This window comes from Mus pahari, chromosome 1, assembly GCF_900095145.1.
Source record: "Mus pahari chromosome 1, PAHARI_EIJ_v1.1, whole genome shotgun sequence".
Classification (NCBI taxonomy): domain Eukaryota; kingdom Metazoa; phylum Chordata; class Mammalia; order Rodentia; family Muridae; genus Mus; species Mus pahari.
Genome location: NC_034590.1, coordinates 93920993 through 93940959, shown reverse-complemented (window position 1 = coordinate 93940959; position 19967 = coordinate 93920993). Strand labels below are relative to the sequence as shown.

Below are 19967 nucleotides of genomic sequence, written 5' to 3'. Positions count from 1 at the left end.
TGCCTTGCACATAGAATTCCTCAAAGACTCAGGAAACTAGTCTATCTATTCCCTGCCATCCAGGGTAGGGGTATGGGTGGGCAAGAAGTGACCAATACAAACACACCATCAAAAACCATCAATCAGGTTGCATTAAGCTTTATAACAACACAGTTTCCATTTAGTGGGAGAAATGACAGTTTAATAACAGCTGAACAGATTCAACTCTCCCCACTCATACACATTTCCAATTTTACTACAATTTCTGGCTTTGGAGATCTGAGAAACAAGTGCTTTATGTCAAACGTTGTGTTTTAATTGAACCATACTAATGGGAAGGGACACTTTATTTGGCAGCCCTTGAAAAGGATGTCTGCAGACAGTCCTTGCCCTCCCCCACCCACTTCACACTGCAAAGCAGCAGCATTCTTGCCAATGGCCCAATGAATGCCATCTCTGAGTAGAGAAAAATGAACCATGAGGTGACCCTGAGGGGGCAGCAGCGAGACAAACAAAAACATTGGGTCCTCCCTTCCTCTTCGCATCTGGAAGGGTGACTGTGAACAACTAACAAGCAAGCTCTGTCTTTGCCTCTAGGGCAGAGCCTGTCCCTTAGAGCATGCCCCAGGACCACAATCCTTAGGAACAAGGGTCTTCAGATCCGGGGCCACCCACCAAGAGGCTGGGGTTTACCTGATACCCACAGTTATAAGCATTCATCTTTGCCAACCTCAGGGCTCAAAACACAGATGCTCTCTCCTGTTCTGGGAGCATCCACGTAGGCCAGATGCCAGCAAGGGGATGTGTGCTGAGCTTCTCTGTAATTTAGAATGCTCAAGAAGAGAGAGAAGCACTTTGGATGGCTCTCGGATAGAAGGCTCTAGGGGTGTAGGCTACGTTTTGTTTTTGTTTTTGTTTTATTTTATTTTATTTTGGTGAAGAACATACGTGCATGCCTTTGCCTTCATATTGTGGGGAGAGAGGGAATCAAAGGGTTGTGGGATGAGGCCTTTGATGGGAAGGCTAGACAGACCTTGGAGGGAGGCTATTGCTCCCTGGGAGTCTTGGTGCTCTCAGTCACAAAAAGCATTCTGGAGAGATGCCAGAGCAGAAGTTTATGTACCAGGGATTAAATACAAGGCTAGAATCCAGACTCCCAAGTCTATAATAAGAGCTCCTGCAAAGTACACCTTCCTTTCTTCCTTCCTTCCTTCCTTCCTTCCTTCCTTCCTTCCTTCCTTCCTTCCTTCCTTCCTTCTTTTCTCTCTCTCTCTCTCTCTCTCTCTTTCTCTCTCTCTCTCTCTTTCTTTCTTACACTCAACATAGCATCTGTCTGTGACACTGGAAGGTGTTTATCCTGTTTAACTATTAACTAGTAGAAGATACTATTCATGGTGGATTTTATTAGCCATCTGGTCAACCAGACATTGTTGGTTCCTCCACAGGGATGCCATGAGATCTATACCTCTGCCTAAGTGTACGACACTGGATGTAACCTGAATGGATCAGGTTGGCAATCTGCTTGCTACTCCAGCATGGCTGACACTTCTGATCCTGGGGGATTTGGGACTCTGCTAAAGAGTATCCTTGCTATTCATTAGCCTTCCCTCCACACCATCAGCCTCACTTATCACCCTCTTCCTGTTCCCACTGGAAATCTTGACCAGTCATTTGGTAAAACATCATGTTGAAGGGTTTGTAGAATTTCCGAAGTCTATGGATGACATCTGGGTCAATTCGGGGATGAGTCCGACCTTTGCTCTTGCCCAAACATCTTGGGGCGCTGCTGTCTTCTGGCTTCTTCAGGCAGGGGAACCCCTTGGTTTTGTTGAAGTAAAAGTGCTTCTCAGTCACCACACGCTTGAGGCCCAGGAAATCCTGGACCTTGGCCATCTCCCCTGCAGGGTCCACTATGAGTCGCTCACCACTGACAAACAGGATCTGAGAAAGGGGAAAGTACTGTAGCCAGTTCTCCAGGTGCAAGGCATAGATCCCAATGCGAATGGCGCTCCAGGAGGCGTCAATCAGCCCCAGGGTCCGGTTTTTGAAGGCCAGCACCTCAAAGGTGGGAATCTCTGGCTTTTTTGACAGTGTCTGGGTGTAGTCAGAAATGGCCCTGGTCACTGGGTTCCGTACCACCACAATGAGTTTGATATCCTTGGCCATAGAGTGGATGCGCTTGGGAGCCTCATTCGTCACAAAATAACTGGGGGTCTTCTCCATAGTTATCTGCCCATCCAATGTCTTAGGCATCACATTTCTAGAAGAACAAAGAAAGAGGAAATGCAGTGGTTATTACTATACCCAAGATATTTTTAGTATCTTTGCACAAATTATATGCAACACATAGCCTAGGTAGGAACCACCAAATAGAGCAGAGGAGCACTGGGCAGTTCTGTCTCTATGTCCCAAATGTTGGCTTGACTATGTAATTATCAGAAAAGGCAGCATAAGATGTATGCATTACTCCTTGGGAAGCTTGTATTCCCGGGTTTAAACTGCCTTTCTACCTCTTACCAGTTGTATTTAACCTAGATATGCCCTTAATTTCCTTACATATTAGTTTTATAATCTCTGAAATGGAGGTAATGATAGCAACGACTTCACACTGTAGTATGAGGATTAAGGGAGATAATGTTTGAAAAGCATTTAGCATGGAATCTCTTGTGTGCATGAGCTCAGTAAATTAAGGGTTTTATAATTGTTGTCGTAGCTTTCAGGAAATGTTTGCGCTCAACAAGACCTCAAAGATTATCTAGTCCAGGGTTGGCAAATTCTCCTTGCCTCCTGTTTGTATGTGAGTCACAGCTAAGAAGGATTTATAACCTTTAAATGGCTGTGGGAAAAAGCCCAAATGATAGTAATAGCAGCATTGAATGATACATGAAAATTATGCAGAATTTATATTTCAGTGCTTGTAAATAAACCTTCATTGGGACACAGCCATACTTGCTCATTTACATATTGTTTATGGGCTGCTTTTATACAATAAATAGTGAAATTGGTTGATGCAACAGGTATGTGGCACACAGAACCTAAAATGTGCATTATTTTGCTTCTTAAAGAGGTTTTCTGACCCCTGATTTAGTATAAAACAGTGTTATAATAAATGTTAAAAAAAAAAAAAAAGCCCAAGGATAAAGAATGAACGAAGACATCAGGTAAGCTTTCTGTCCTCAGAAAACTATCCACATGCCTTGACCTCTTGACCTCTTTAGTCACCTTAAGTTCATTTGAGAACAAAATGACATAGCATGCAAGCATAGGCCTGGTTCAACATATACAATTTTCTTTTATTTATTTTTTTGCATCCAAGTTTGCCCAGCAAACCTCTCATAGAGGGATCTTGAATACCCCGACCCCCTACCTCCCCGTCCCCCATATATTAAAGGCTTCATCTCCAGATTGGGTAGGATGGTGGAGTCCTCATGGGTGGAGCCTAGAGAGGTGGTTAGGTCTTTGGAATGCTGCTTAGGGCATATTAAGAGGCTGTCAGGGTGGCTCAGTGGTTAAAAGCACTTGCTGCTCTTGCAGAGGACTAGGTTTGGTTCCCAGCATGTGTTTGTGTGATGGCTCACAACTATCTGAAACTCCAATTCCAGAAGATCCAACAGCCAATTTTATAAATACAATTTTATAAATTCTGTAGGCACCAGAGGTGCACATACATACATGGAGGCAAAAGCACATATACAAAATAAAAATCTAAATAAAATTAATTAAAGGGCAAGCTAAGACCCCAGCATCTCCCCTATCTTTTTTCTCACTTTGCTGTCCTGGCCACGCAGTAAACAGGCTTCCCCTAACATATACTACTCTCATAATGAGCTGGGTTGCCACAGACCACTCCCCCCTTCCCAAATAAGGCAAAGCAACCATGGATTGGAATCTCTGAAACCAAAAGCCACAATAAACCTTTCTTCTTACAAAGTTGACTGTAGTAGGTGTTTGTTATAATAATGAAAAGTTGCAGACTAACACAGACCCTGCACCATGGTTCTTGTCTACCAGTCTCTTTGACAAAAACACTTTCATCACCAACTCTATATCCATGCTTTCCTTTGATGCTACTACCTCCAACCCAAAGCAGAGGGCCAATCGGTGACCAAAAATATGGCTCAGGATATTATTATGCAGTCAGTTTGCTATAGGCATATGGAGACCAGTGCTAATTGAGGATAAACATGTTCAATTTCAATACCTGATGGTACAGTGGGCCATCTGCCACCAGGTGCTCCATTAAATCCATTCACTTCTGTGTGTTAACCAAAGTGGTACATTCAGGATTACACAAGACCTCTTTGTTATGATGACATGCTTTTAAATGTCTCAGCTAATAAAACTTAATTCAGACGAAGATCCCTTAGCCTCTCCTACCGTAATTAAATTTATTTACTATCACTTGCGTGAAGAAAGAATGACTTCTTTTATCTCTAATTCACATGCTCTGTCAATAATTAATTGCTGCTGGGTTTTGAGCTTCCACAGCAAGCTCCTTTATTAATCAAGAGGAATTTGTCTGGTAGAAGAATTTGCTAGAACTAGACCTTGTTAGAGTACACTGGTTGGGCAGGATGTAGTTTTTAGGTGAAAGCCACAGGCATGGCCATCAGTAAGCATGTTTTGTTTGGAGATGACATAGTCTCCACAGTATTGCCAGTGTCTATGTGTGTACGCTTGTGTGTGTGTGTGTGTGTGTGTGTGTGTCTGTGTATCTGTGTGTGTGTGTGTCTGTGTATCTGTGTGTCTGTGTGTCTGTGTCTGTGTGTTTATGTATGAGCCAGTAACTCATTTGGAAGCGTGAGGGTAGGGAACAGCCTTTGAAAGTAGACCTGCCTAATCCAATAACCGGAAAGCTCTGATGATCTTTGTCCCAGTGAAGCCCCTTACCCCATTCTCAACCTCAGTCTCTCACCTAAAAGATGGAGCTAATAAAATTCCATGCTCAAAGGACTGAGATGAAGTCTAAATGTGATAATGCAGGTGGATCGCTCAAGAGAGCACCTCATGAATGCCAGAATCTTATTTTCACTTAAGCTGGCTGTCTGTGATCATTTTCAGAGCAATTCTTATGGAAGGGCAGAAGGAAAACCTTACATTTGACTGAATGGAAAAACCGAATGGAAGATCTGATCTAGAATGAGGCCAATTCTTGATCTAGAGATTGATGGCCAACCAGGAACATATATTACAAAACATTAAATAAATGTTGACAAAATATAATGTCCTGGAAAATGTTAGTTTTGCATGGCCTCCCCCAGATTTTGGTCCCTGGGTTGCTCCTTTCCATGTCTATCTCGTTGCATTTCTCCTCAGTATGGAAGCAGCCGTAACTCCTCCTCTCCGTTCTTTGTATTCATTCAGTAGATCTCAGTGTTAACTTTGCATTATGTCCCATTCAAATCATCACCTCTGGCTAATTGACAGTCTGCCAAGACCCATGTGGATCTTGAATCTTTTATCCAAATCATCTGAGATAAAGTGGTTCCCAACCTCCATGCCAGGGAATACAGTAGGCTGAAGACCTGCCCAGCTCCGTATTTAGTGTAAAGGGAGTAGAAGGCGAGGAACAGTGAGGAAAGCAGCGGCAGAAGAGGAGTCTCAGTGGCTCTGATCATCTTGCTGCAGGCGAATGGGACAAGCATGTAATTCAAGTGCATTCCCACCGCTGGGCATCCATGGTAAGCAAGACTGGATCGCTGATTTAAGATCCAACTGTTCCTTTGCCAGTGAAAAAAGTCTCCAGTGGCTTCTCCTAATTCTCCAAACCAATGGTTCTCCCTCTTCTAAAACTCAGCCTTTCATTCCTTCACTCATCACTCATCCATTTGTTCGTGTCATGAATGAGTATTTACTAGTAGTATAATGGTTGATAAGACGAGGTTGGAGCATGCAGCCTAGCTGTGACTTCTGGCAAAAAGAGTATTATAGTGACATATAATTATCCGTTTTTATCAACAGAGCAGGTATCATTACTTTCCCAGTACCATACAGAAGGAAGCAGGCACAGAATCGAAAGTCTCACCATAAAGGAAACTGTTGAATGTTTTGTCCAACAGGTAAGTTATTCAGAAGTTAATTGGTTGACTGCCAAGCTATTCATCTGTTCTCCGAAGCAAAGGCCAGTTCTGGATAAGTTTTATCGTAATGTTTTGTTGCTCTTTCTCCTCCCTAGATCTCTCATCTGGGCCTCTGATCCAGCAACTATTTCTACACTGCCTTGGTCTCCTCTCCCTGTAACGCTGTAGGAAGTAGGATTGGGTGGTTTGCTCAGTCGCTAAAGTGCTTATCACAAACAATGGAACCTAAGTTTGACTCCCCTTCCCAGGACTCACAGTTTTTAAAACCTGGATGTGGTGGCACATGCTTACATTTTTAGACTCTAGAGGCAAAGACAAGTAGAACCATGAGGCTCTCTAGTCAGCCACCTTAGCCTACTTGAAAAGCCCCAGGCTAATGAGAGACTCTGTCTCAAAAAACAAGGGAGGTGGCCCTGAGGAAAAACAACCGAGGTTGACCCCCATATATACAGGTGCACATTTGTATATACACAGCACACCTGCATTCATACATACATACATACATACATACACACACACAGAGAGAGAGAGAGAGAGAGAGAGAGAGAGAGAGAGAGAGAGAGAGAGAGAGAGAGAGAGAAAACATACATATGCATAGAGAGAGTTGGGGGAGGGGGAGAAAGACTGAGACTGAAGCTAGCTGAGGTATTTCTTGTATCGGATATAAAAAATTTCCACCTGGGCTTAGAGTCTTATCCTTCCCACCTTCTTGAAGCTTTTCACCCCTCAATTTCTCTTTTCTTTTCTACTTTTTAATTAAGTTCTTCTCAGCAGGGTCTGACATTTCAATGTGCCCATGTTCTCACATCGTGGCGTATGTGAGGAACAAGAGAAAGGCCAGGGATGCTGGAGGGAGTTAGAAAATGTAAGAGAGTTAGACAATAAGGTCAGGAAAGATGGGTGGGGACCAAATCCTAGAGGGCCTAACAGATCCAAGGAAGGCAGAAGGATTCTTTTGTATATGACAAGAATCCACTGAAGAGAGCCAGGACTAGAGTGTGATTCATACATAATTGTCTTTTCTGGTTGACTGGTGAGACCAGAGAAGACTGTATGTGTTTCAAAGGCAGCATGCTCAGAAGCTATGTCAAGGCTATGGATAGAAGTGGCAGTAGTCCATATGAATAAGCATCCATCATCCTTATGGATGGGAAGATTGAGGTAAAGGAGAGGTGTTCAGGAGCACTGGCAGCAGCATGGTGAACTGATAATCTGGTTAAGGAGAACCCTGTAAAGCAAGCAGCTGTGAAATGGAAGACAACAGCGCTGACTTTGAATTTGGAACATGGAATATCTGTTATGTACTCAGGTGGACCCGACAACTTGGGAGTCTGAAATCCACAGTCTGAAACCATGGTAGTCTGAACCCCAGAGAAAGACCTGGATTGGAGATGAGCACTCATCTTCTATGTGCATATTCCATCTGCTGGCAAGTAAGAGCTCAATGTCTATATATCGGTCTTCTGCTAGTCACCAGCAGATACTCAGGCCAGTTCTTTGTCTATGCATTGAATTCTCAAGCAGGAAAAAAATGTAAATGTTTGTTGTATCAAAAAGTTAATTTTCTCAAAGGTTTTTACTAACTCCTATTTTCTTTCATTGTATATTTTAGGTTGGGTACAGAGCTTGAGATTGAAAATTCAGGAAATTCAGGACATTTCCCATGCTACATAACTGCTCTAACACATCTCAGCATCTTACTAACTCCCACTGCCCCTGTCCCCACGGAGTCCTTGCATTACTGAGATGACAATAAAGACCTAAAGTAGACTGGGCTGAAGTAAGTAAAGCTCAGCAGTAAAGGGCTAGCTTAGCACATACCATGCACAAAACCCTTAATTTGTTCTCTTGCATTGTAAAAGCAAATACACAACCAAAGAACCACAACAGAATTGATTCCCAGGTCCTGCATAGCTAGTCTCAGTTCTCTATGATACAGAGCAATGCTTTTCCCTAGTGTGTTCTTAGTACTTAAAATGGTAAATACGACCATGTAATGCTCTATGGCTATTTGTAGTCATCGGGTTATTATGGGAGTGATACACAAAAAAACTCCCTGGGGAGTTGGGAAAACTGGATGAAACTGGATCACATGCTCCTTAGATTAGATTTTCCATGTATGGGGTCAGCAAGCCTGCATCATACCATCACTGAATGAAGGGCCATGTACTTTACTGTGGACCATATGGTGAGAAAATGCCACATCTGGCCTTTGAAGAGCTCGTTAACAATACCCAGGATGCTCAGAGCAGCCGTGACATCAGCATCACCATAGAGTCCTGAAGTGAGAATCACTCTACCCAAGCTGTCAGCAGCTCTCACAGCCTGTAGTTTGGTGCCCAGTAAAGGCACGAATGTTACGGTTGTGTTGTCCTAGCACTTGTCAAAAGGATCAAAAGTCCCAGGTTAATTATAGCTACTCAGCAAATTTGAGGCCAGTTCTGAGGGCATGTGAGCCTATCTAAAAAACAATGCATTGTTAACTTCCGATACATTAAACTTCTGATGAATTCATTAAGTGTGTCCCCACTGTAAGTCCAGAAGCACCTGCAATGCCTCATTTCTATTATCTGAAGAGCAATCATTACATGAATAATTGCCTTTTCACAGGGATTTATTAAATGAGTTAATATCTAGTGAGTGATTCGCATGGATTCTCTATACATTTGATGTTGATTTTTAAAAATCTCTTTTGAAGTTTGTACCCTTATAATCTAGAGATCAGAAAACTGAAGTCTGGTAATGCTGATTCGTTTGTTCATAGTTTCAAGAGGTAGAAGGCAAATTCAACTTTACGTTTTGCCTAGTACCATAGCCTACCCTTTTGGTTACTTCTTGACAAGTACCACATTGCAGGGGCTCAGCAAAGTGGCATAACTGTCCCAAAGTCACTGTGTTAGTATCAAAGTAGAACTTTAAAATATGACATTTTAAAATCATTCCATGACCTGTGAAAGTGGTGTACTACTGTGAAGCACGGAACCCAGGACAGAATCCCTAGAAATTCTTGTCAGATCAAGCTACATCATTCAATTTGTAATATCTCCCTCCAGGGCCTCCTCAACTGAAGCAAATGGACACCATCATGAACACTGAGGGAGAAAGCAGTCAACCATATGAGATATAAAGTGCCCATTCTCCCTGGCAGGGTCAGTGCAGAGCTCGCCTTTAGCGTCCCTGAATTGCAAGTGTGTGGGCATCTTACACTTTCCCAAATGCATTGTCTAGTGGAATAAATGGCGCATAAATTAGCAATATTTTCTAAGCCTTCCTGATGAACTATCACCCACAAAAATAGTGGTTAAAACAAGGGCAGGAGGTGGGTTTGGCTTCTCTTCAGCTAGGGAAGAAACACAGTTAACAGCCAGTGAAGCAACTGTGTTACATTACCCTGGTTTAACCTTCCAGGCCCCTGGGACTCACTGAGCCAGTTATAAAGATGGAGAACGTCATGTTTCAGAGAGAAAAATGAATCTTGCCCAATGATTCATGTGCCTTTCCCAGATATGTTGGGTATTCACACCCAAGTTGATGAAAAAGCAAGTGTGATCCATTTGAAAACTGCATTCATATACAGATGATGGAGGAAATCTGCATGTTTGGGAACCACACTGCTCTAAGCTAGAAGCAAAAGAAGGTTCTGGGCTACAGGTCTGAGTTAACAGTCAACTTACTGAATGAATTTAGGGCACAAATGTTTCTTCCTTAGGAACCCCCCCCCCAGTTGTTGTACATAAAAAGGGATGTGTTTCAAGGTCACTTCTCATTAATTCAATGAAGTATCTGTTGGTGATTATTATATACAAGGGGCTAAGCACATGTTGGGGTAAAAAGCAGGTGTGGTCCCTGATGTTTAACACACTAAGTTCCTGGAGAGGAAGCTGGGATGGAGCGTTTCTGGGGTGGTCCCAGGGAGATGACTCTGTAGCTGCATCTCCTCTACCTTGACGTATGCCTTCACAGGGAGGAGGAGGAGGCCAGAAAGCTGTGAGCTGAGCAGGAAATGATGAAGATTATGATAAATGGAGTGTGAAGAAGAAGGAAGTGGAAGGTGAGACACAATAATATGTAAGGAAGGATCATAAAACAATAAGGAAAACACCCTGGGTCTAAATGTCATACAATCACAGTTCTGAAGAAAACAATAACCTCAGGTCTTAGCCATGTTTCTGTTCTGAAGTTTGTGCCAAATTAGCAGAGATCTATCAGGACTAGGATGGCTCTGATTCTTATTGAGGTGGTTGGCTTTGGGGTTTGGTTTTTGTCTCCAAAGAACTACCTGAATGCTGTACTTTGATTAAGAATGGCCCCTAAAGGCTTATATATTGGCATGCTTGGCTTCTAGTTTATTAGGAAAGATTAGAAAGTGCGGTGTAACTTTAATTTTTTTAAACCTATTTTTAATGATGGTTTTAAAAAGTTTTATCTTCCTTTTTAGCCCACGACCCACCATGAGTAGGGGAAAAGAAAGGATACAGGGGGTGGGGGTGGCCCTGTTTAGAAAGGTTCTTTGGAGCAACTTCCGTCTGTGTTGTCTAAAAATTGACAGTTTAATTTATAGGTTAGCAATGACAGCTCGATCTACTTGCAAATACTTTACAGATATATATCAGCAGTCCAGTTTTGTAGAGTTGAGAGAGCAAACACAATTCAACAGTGGTGGCTCTACCTAAAAGAGACAGCCAGGCCTCAGCCTTGGCACATGTCAGCAGGAGGGATCAGCAGGAACACCAGGAGTTCTTGGCTCTGCCTCTCTCAGCAAAGTGAAAGTTATCAAAGATGTGAGACAAACAAGCATTACACAGCTAGCTCTATCAACAAGTCAAGCTCAACCTCTGTCACTGTCCATGGAGTCCCTTTATACTCCCTCCAAACAACACATGACATCTATGGGTCTTGCCTCAACACAGATCTTGCCTCAGCATATGAGTCTGTCTTAGTTGACATCACTCTACCAATCAGCCCAAGACCACAATAGTGACAAAAGAAAAACAAACAAACAAACAAACAAACAAAAACCCACAACAAGTAATAATATACCACCAAAAGATTTTTGTATGTATCTCTCTATAGACAAATAGAGTTCAATTATACAATGTAAGACAGACCAATACACATATGTTGTTAGTGAAAAATCCTTCACCTTATGTCCTTTCATGTACTTGCTTTAACAAAACATTCTTTCACCTATGTTTGTTTCAGCCAAATGTTTCTTTACAAGTCCACCTTAGCCTTTCACCTATGTCCACTTCACCTAAACATTCTTTCACGTGTTTGCCCCAGCAAAACATCATCCAACCAACTTTCCAAAGAACACACAAGTTTCCACTTCAGTGTGGCCTTGTTGGAGGAGGTGTATCTCTTGGCAGTGGGCTTTGAGGTTTCAAAAGTCCACACTAGGCCCAGTCTCATTCTCTCACTGTCTCTATTTTGCCAGTACAATGTAAGCTCTCAATTACTGCGCCAGCTCTATGTCTGCCTGCCACAATGCTTCCCTCCACGAAGATCATGGACTAAACCACTGAAACTGTAAGCCAGCCCCTAATTAAATGCTTTTGTGTGTGTGTGTGTGTGTGTGTGTGTGTGTGTGTGTGTGTGTGTGTGTGTGTGAAATTTGGAAAAGAGGTGGGAATTCATTCCTAGTGCTGCCTTACCACCATCACTTGCACACATCCTCATCACCAGGAAGGGCAGCCTGTCTGTATTTCCAAGAATCAGATAATGTTTATCTCTAAGGAAGGTAAGCATTGCAGTGCTTTGTGATATATAAAGATGAGGTACCCCAGGCACTGCCACTGAGCAGCTTGAGTGTCAGTAGCTGGGTCTACCCTGGATTTCAAAATCAGTACTGTGTACAATGTCAGGTAGCACCCCTGGCCACTGTCTTTCAGGTCATAGGCCCCTACAGACATGCTGACCACATGTGTTCATAGGCATTGCCAACTTTTTCTTGGAAGTTCCAGTCACTCTTGTGATCCACTGGTCTAAGCCTTGAACTGAATCTAGTCTGTGCCTTTTATTAGAGATAAGATCTCGGACAAGCTGCTTTGCTTATCTCTGCCTAGCTTTTCTCAGCTATAAACTGAAATAGTGGTAATATGTACCTCATGCAGTTGACTTAAAATGGAGTCAATTCCTTTGGGTTCAACTGTGTTCATTTACCTGAGGCTGGGAAGCTTGGAAAGAACAGAAGTTTGTTTTGACTCATAGTTCTGGAGGTAGAGTTCTGAGGGCTTGTGTCTGGTGGTGGCTTTCTGGCTGTTAGAGTTCAAAGACTGCACAACACATCTATCTGCTATGCCTTGAATCAGAAATGTACCCTACAAGTTCATTTTTGAAGGTTTGTTCACAGCTGGTGTCACAATTTTGAGTGCCTGAGTAGCCTTTGGGAGGCAAGGCATAGTTGGTAGAGCTCAGCCTTAGTTTCTGGTCCCACTCTGAGCTTCCTGATCCAAGTGAAGTGAGGAGCTTCCAATACATGCTGCCACCACCATGAAAATGCAACCATCCCTTCTCTGCCATGGTGAGCTGAAAGTCTCAGAAACTGTGAATCAAAAATAAATCTGTCCTCCCTTAAGTTATTTTTCTTTTTTAAAGCTATTTTGAAGGTAGCACATATACATATCACTAGAGGGAATGCATATGTACAAATAGCCTCTAGTTGCTCTTTCCTTTATAAAGCTACCAGAACTCAAACCAGGAGCTTTACCTTAGTAACCTTTTCTAATCACAACCAATACCCAAAGGCTGACTTCTGAACATCATGGAAAGATTCAGTTCTGATCTTCTTAGTATCTCAATTAAATTTCAAACCATGAACTCTGGAGGCACAGACTCAAACTGTGCTCCAACCAGAGCAGCTGCTCTATTGGCAGACCTGCGTTAAAGCCTGTGTAAGTATACATTACTTCTATAAGTGCTGTCAACCTGCTAAGACAATGTGTAGTATTCTAGAAGCTCCATCTTGGAATGGTAAGTATCTCAACTACTAAATGTCATGCCCAGATAGAGGATTATTAGCTGTGTGGTGTCAGTTCAGAGTCTTTAATAAGTGTGGCTTAGGAGAGGTGGATCCATCAATAGACCCAGATCCTCTATGACAACATGTAAGCTAGATCCCTCCTCTGTGACTCTGAACAATGACCAAGTAAGAGCTTCTGTTTAAACAAGAGCTATAGGTTTCAATGCAAATATAATTTGAATTAGAATATAATTACCTCTCTTGAAACCTAAGAGTCAAGGAATAATTTATCCATTTTACATAAAGTAGTATTGTTTACTATCACCAGACACCAAGCATTTAGGACACAATAATCCATACAGTGTTTACAGACTGGATATGCATATATGAGTTATGCTAGGAATATGGTTCAGAACTATGAAGAGTCGGGAAAATTAAAGATACTTGTGGGTGCTTGAACTTGGACAATAGTCACTTCTTTGCTGGTGAAGAGGAGAAGACTGTGGGAAGCCAGAGGTGTTGGGCTTCTTAGTATTGGCATTGGATGTACAGAGCTGGCTGCCTTTCTGGGTGTAACATGGTGTTGGATAGTTTTTTCACGTCAACTTGACACAAGCTAGAGTCACTTAAAAAGTGGAAGCCCCAATTGAGAGAACAATAAATCATCTCATATGAACACACACAAGTACACACAGACAACTCTTGAAAGATACAGATTTACCCTCATCGGCAAACCCTTCAGTGCGGCATATAGACCAGGGCAGTACCAGAAATACTTCTCTTTGCTATGCTTGAGTCTTAAGCATCTAGAAATCCTCACGACTCGGCAGGCCTTAGGTACCACCCAGGGCTCATGCTTCATGCTGCACAAATGATAAGTATTGCTGTGTTTTCCTGTCCACTAATCTTTCTCAATATGACACTTGTCTTTAACATCAACAGACAGCCATGTGGGACAGACAAAGGCTTCTCAGTTCCATTCTATTTAGACAGCACATGTGGTCAGAAAGAGCTGGGGATTCTACAGTCTTTTAAAATGCATTTGTAAATGAGTCATCGCCGAATCTATATCTTTAAAAAGTTGTCTGTGTGTGCATGTGTCTGTTCATATGAGAGAGTTTATTGACTAACTTTGTACTCACTGTTTGGTGTTTGTGGGGTTGTGGACATTCCTTGCAATATTTCCTAAATTTACAGGTAGAAAAAAATGGCTTTAAAACTGAACCGCCTACAGCCTCTGTGTCTGCCCAACTGTAACCTTTCTCTAGCCCCGTGGTTCTTAATCTTCCCAATCTCTGACCCTTTAGTACAGTTTCTCATCTGACCCCCCCCCAATGATAAAATTATTTTGTTGCCACTTCATAATCGCAATTTTTTCTATTGTTATGAGTAGTAATGTAAATATCTGATATGTAGGCTATCCAATATGCAACTCCAGTGAAAGGGTCACTAGACCCCCCAAAGGGATCATGACCCACAAGTTGAGAACCACTGTGGTCTAGCACTTTGTCCTTTGTGCATGGAACTTCCTATCCAGATATCCTAAGAGAAGCTGTTCCATTATTTTGAATAAATTAGAGGCTAAAACACACATCACCTGCCCCTGACTGGGGATGCCATCTGGAATGTACTTGTCTAATATTTTGTTTATGTACATTCAAAGAGGGCCTCTCTGCAGAACCCTGCACCCTGACTTCTATCTGCAATCTTATTTCCTATCCTCAGGCTCAGCATCTCAAAGGGCAAGTGCAACAATTAAGGGCTGATTACAGAGGTGCCAGCTTGTCTGCTCAGGCCCTTTGTGCTCACAGTTAACAGACAGTGAGTGGCAGGATGGCCTCCAGGTCTCTCCATCTCACCTCTTGCTTTCTTCTCAGCTGTGTGTCAGGCTGTCATGGCCTCAGGAATGCTGCCACCCCTCCTTGCTTCTCACCCGCATCCTGATTATGTTCCAAGCCCCATAGGCTCTTCCTAAGGGTACCCACCACTCTGACGAATGCCTAAGCCCTGCACCCTCAAGCTGTGTGGGTCCCCAGCAAACCTTAACCTGGGAGGGAAGGAAGATGTGGCTGTTTGTGATGGCAACTGCCAACATGCCAGGTTTTCATTCAAGTCTTGCCTTTTCTTGGTCTACATTTTGCTTTATTACTCCTGCCTAATGGTTTCTCTTGTTTGTCAACTTAATTCGATGAAAAGATGCCTAGGGAATTAGTGGAGAAGACTTCTAGATGTTTCTATAAGAATGTTTCTAGAGATGATTAACTGAGATGGATGACATGCTCTCAATGCAATTAGCATCGCCCCATAGGCAGACGGTATTAAAAATGGCAGAATGCACCAGACATGAGAAGCTCTCTTTTTAGTTGTTGGCCAGGGCTTTCTAACAGGCTATCAAAAACATACAGCCTATTACTGTTGCCTTTGGTTACCCTCCAGACATGGAAAGTAAGTATCTATTGGTGAAGATACTGTATACTTCAGAAACATGGCTCAAAAGCCCCTGAACTCGATTGATCTGAACAGCTCTCCATAAGGATGAGCTTTCCTGGAATCAGAAGGGGCTATGCAAGTTTACAAAGGTGGGAGAAAATCAACAGCCCCACTTGCTATCATACCCATGAACTTCATCAAAATAGCATTAACCCTATAGGTGCAGTAGTGATGCTAATATCATGGTGGTAACAACTTCTCTCTAATTGGACTTAAGACCCACTCAATAAGAGGGACAGCATGGCCAGATCTGGAAACCTAGCTAATCACTCAATGCTAGTGAAGTCATGATTATTGGGGAAGAGTCTATAATCACTGTTTTATTAAACTAGCACAATCCCTAACTCCAACCTAAAAACATGTTTTTATACCCACAGATAAGTGTAGTCTTCATCCTTCATCTAGGAATCTTCTCTTTCTGATAGATGGAGATCACTACAGAAAACTATAACCAGTCAAAATGTAGAGTTGTGGAGTATAATCCCAATGGATACATCTGCAAAACAGTCGCATAACCTAAAGCTCAGAATATTTCAGAAAAGAGGCAGAAAGATTGTAAGAGCTAGAGGATCAGGAAGTTTGCTCTGAGATTGTATCTTCTAGTAAGTATTAGAAACGACACCAGTAAATTCTCACCAACATGACTGCCTAAACATGAGATGAATAAGGAAAAAAAATGGACATGAGAAGTGGATAAGAAGAAAGCTCACAAGGCCTCAACCCAATATGTAGAATCATAGGTAACCGAGTAACCTGGGAAGGGAGAGGTGGCTTTCCCCTGGAAAGAGCATAACGACTGATTGTCCAGTGCTTGAAACCCACATAAGATCCACATTATATACACTCAACAGGTTATATTTAGGAACACATATGTATTTGCATATATATGCATACAATAATAACTGATAAAATAGGCCATGAGTTTAAGAAGGGCAGCGAGGTGTACATGAGAGTGTTTGGAGGGAGAAAATGGAAGAGAGCAAGGGAAGGGAGAAATGCTGTATTTAAATTACAATCTCAAAAATAAAAGAGAGAAAGAGGAAGCCTGCTAACCCTGGGCGTTCTGAAGCCCTGCTCCATGAGCGCCAGGACCTGAGCACTGTGTTCCTCCATGACCTCCCTACCATTCCGCACCAAACCCTCCAAAACCATGTGTTGAAATAGATTGATTTCTTGTTCTTTTCACTCTTGTTTATTGAAGCAGGCTCTCATATATTCCTCTGGCTGGTCTCAAAGTTCGGAATCTCCTGTCTCGGCTTCCTAGTTGATGAGATTACAGATATGAGCCAGTGTTCTTAACTAATCTTTCTACTTTTTTAAGTGTCAGGCATTTTGCCAGTGACAAGGGTCTGACTACTTCAACCCGCCTTTGTGACCCCTTATGCTCTTTAGGTTGGTCTATATTGTGTCCGTGTTTTGATTTGTGGGTTGAAGCATGATAATCTGACAGATGTCTGCAATGTATTCAATCCAATCTGTGAGATTAGTCCTTCGCCTAGCAGGCCCTTTGCAGTAGTCCCTCTGCAACAGCATCTTCTCTACTGAGATGATATTCCCCTTGCTATGTCCACTGCCTAGGACTCTGGCTCTGCTGTGTGAAAGACTATAGGAAAAGCACTTAACCACCTCAAATCCCAGTTTTCTCATCAAATAAAACGAGGATGGACAGCAAGAGCAATCAGAAATGTTTTATACAATTATGACACACTTCTCAGTACACCTCCAAGGAATTTACTGCTCACCACAAAGGCGGATCGCTGTTGCTTCTCCATAGGAATCCTATTTCCTCGTTGTATGCTCTCAGAGAATGACATATTAGGAGTCATGCTACTGGTGAGGTCATTTGATTCCTGCCTCCTTGTGTCTTTAAAATGAATCTTGGCTTTTTGTAAATAAGTTATCTGTGTTTCTTCTGTGTGGCCCAGGGTATCTAGTCAGTGAGATGGTTAATGTTCATTGAATGCACTTGATGTTTTATCTATGAAAGTGTTGCTGAGGTCAGTCATGCCTGGCTATGGAAGCTTGTAAAAATAAGTCAGGCAAGATGGAGGCACCTGTCTCTATGAGTGACAGGTGTAAATGCTGCTGTGAAGCATAGGCATGTTTTGCCAGGAACTGTGGACCAGTTCTGGGGTTTGGTTACAACTGAGGCATACGATGAAAGAAACCTACAAGCCCCCTCTGGTTCCCAGCAGCCAGGGCAGTAGGGACAAGACTCTGACAAAATGCTTCTGCAGGAGTCTTCACTGCTGCCCTTGAACTGTTTCCTTCAGAAGTTGCATCCCCAAATCAAGAGCTCTAGCATCAATGATGTAAAATACAATCATAAATTAATTAGTGCATCATACTGTGTCTGTATTTAGACCTGCCTTTCACAGCTTGAGGTGCATGAAATACTAAACAGATTTTTCAGCCAATCAATCTGATCATGTAACAGATGGAGAGATGACAGCTAGGAGAGAGAGCAGTACAATCTAGAAAGATATGCATGAACATGTGCACTATGCTATGGAGAGTTTTATAATATCTAGTATTCATACATACAAATGAATGGATTAATGATCTCTTGCTCTTTCAATAATTTATATTATCTTGTATTCACATTATATTACCTACCCCTTTTGGACAAGGCCTCCTACCCCCCCCCCCCAAAAAAAAAAAAAAACCACGAGACTTGCTCTCTTCTTCAAACCAGCCCCATTTGCTAACACCATAGAAATTATTCTCTGAAATGATTTCTCATGCATGTTCATTTTCTAGGGTATCATTGTTCTGCCCTGGAACTCCAAGAAGCAAAGTGGTAAGTGATTCGTCTCTTTTGTGTTCTGAGCTCCCAGAACTGTGAGTATGCCAGGAACCAGTCAAGTCTCCATAAATATTTGTTGAATAACAGACTAATGAAATAAAAAAGGAGAGTGAGGAAGGTGGGAGAGAGAAGGAAAGATAAGGAGCGTGTGCTCACACCAGTATACTCTCCAATAGCAACATCTCTCACTACATCACCCTCCCTCCTCTCTCCATCCAAGTCCCATCCACTCCCGACTTAGCATCATCTCTTCAATTTTAGGTTCACCCTAAATATGGATCCATGACACTGCGTTTCCACACTCACCCTTACATAAGAGAGGCATGGCCCAAGTCAAGGCTGGAGGGTGTCCACTGGAAAATGAAATCATCATTTGCCCAGTGCACTCATAATCTGCTGGAGGACCCCAGCTGCCAGATCCCTCCTGTTGGATCTAAAGTCCCCAGCGTCCTTCCTGTATCTGGTATAGATTGCCTCTCTAGGCTGGCCCAGGGGAACCTGGGCAGGTCCCCTGCTCCACATCAGCTCCAGTCAGGTGCTGCAGAGGTATCTGCAGAGGCTGAGGCAGGAGGCTGAGGCAGGAGGACCCGGAGTTCCAGATCAGGTTGGGCTACAGAGAAAAAGGGGGGCAATAACTATAAGAATAAGGGGGCAATAAATAACACCCAGGGAGTCTCTTGGGTGCCTTTGCTTTAGAAGCACACCATATTTTAACTTCTTCTCTCCTCCCATAATCCCCTGGGAGTCACTTCTTTACCCCATTGCATGCTTCAGCCTTCCTGCTCTGATAGCCTGTTCCATCTGGTTCCATTTCTCAGATAATGCTATTATCCACATTGAGAAGGACTTTCAAAAGCTGGCACTGGCTGAGAAGGGGTTAGTGTCACACAGAAGGTATGGTGATGGCCTCTGGGTCTGGGGACATGGCCCAGTGATAGAGTACTTGCTTAGCATTGCAAGGCCCTGGGTTCCAGTCTCAGTATTGCCACAGCTGCTAGTACCATTGCTTCATATTTCTCTCTAACTGCTTTACCTATAGACTGTTAGGTGTTTATTATTTAATTCTTAGAGCTTTAATTTTTCTATCATGAATTTCATACTGAAAATAACAGATTTTTCAGAGGATCAAATTAGCTAATATATAAGTGTCACAGGAAAACCCTCCCTGTGTGTAAGTTATCAATATAGCACTCTTGTACTTAAAATCTCTCAAATCTTCCTCACTATATTAAAATAAAATTTCAATCCCTATCTTATGTTCCTCAAGATCCTTGATAGTCTCTCTAACTTTAAGACATTTTTTTCCTTAAAAAAAAAAAAAGGTTTGTTTTTTTGTGTGTGTGGTGGGGTGGAGAGGGAATGTGGCTGCAGTGTTCACAGAGGACAGAGGTATCAAATACCCTGGAGCTGGGTTTGCAGGTTTGTGGGCCACCGTATACGGGTTCTGGGAGCCCAACTCTGGTCCTCTGAAAGAACAGCAAGTGCTCTTATTTTCTGAGCATTTCTCCAGCCTCAAACCTAATATTCCGAGTTCTGTCAGCGCTGGCCTCTCCTCTGTACTCAGACACTCCAAACTCTTTCGTAGAGCAACTGGCAGCTGGCATGGTCATGCATGCTTCCCTTCCCTTCCCTTCCCTTCCCTTCCCTTCCC

At 42.6% G+C, this 19967-nt stretch overlaps 1 protein-coding gene across 1 annotated transcript in view; it reads right to left on the bottom strand.

Moving 5' to 3' along the window:
- Nucleotides 1–1257: 1257 nt before the first annotated feature.
- The window catches only part of Hs3st4 (heparan sulfate-glucosamine 3-sulfotransferase 4), a 420165-nt gene continuing 401455 nt past the window's right edge, over nt 1258–19967 (bottom strand). Inside the window, exon 2 of the mRNA XM_021212560.2 lies at nt 1258–2239. Within this exon, the coding sequence (XP_021068219.1) occupies nt 1603–2239 (637 nt within the window). The 3' untranslated portion in view covers nt 1258–1602. The remainder of the gene's footprint in view (nt 2240–19967) is intronic.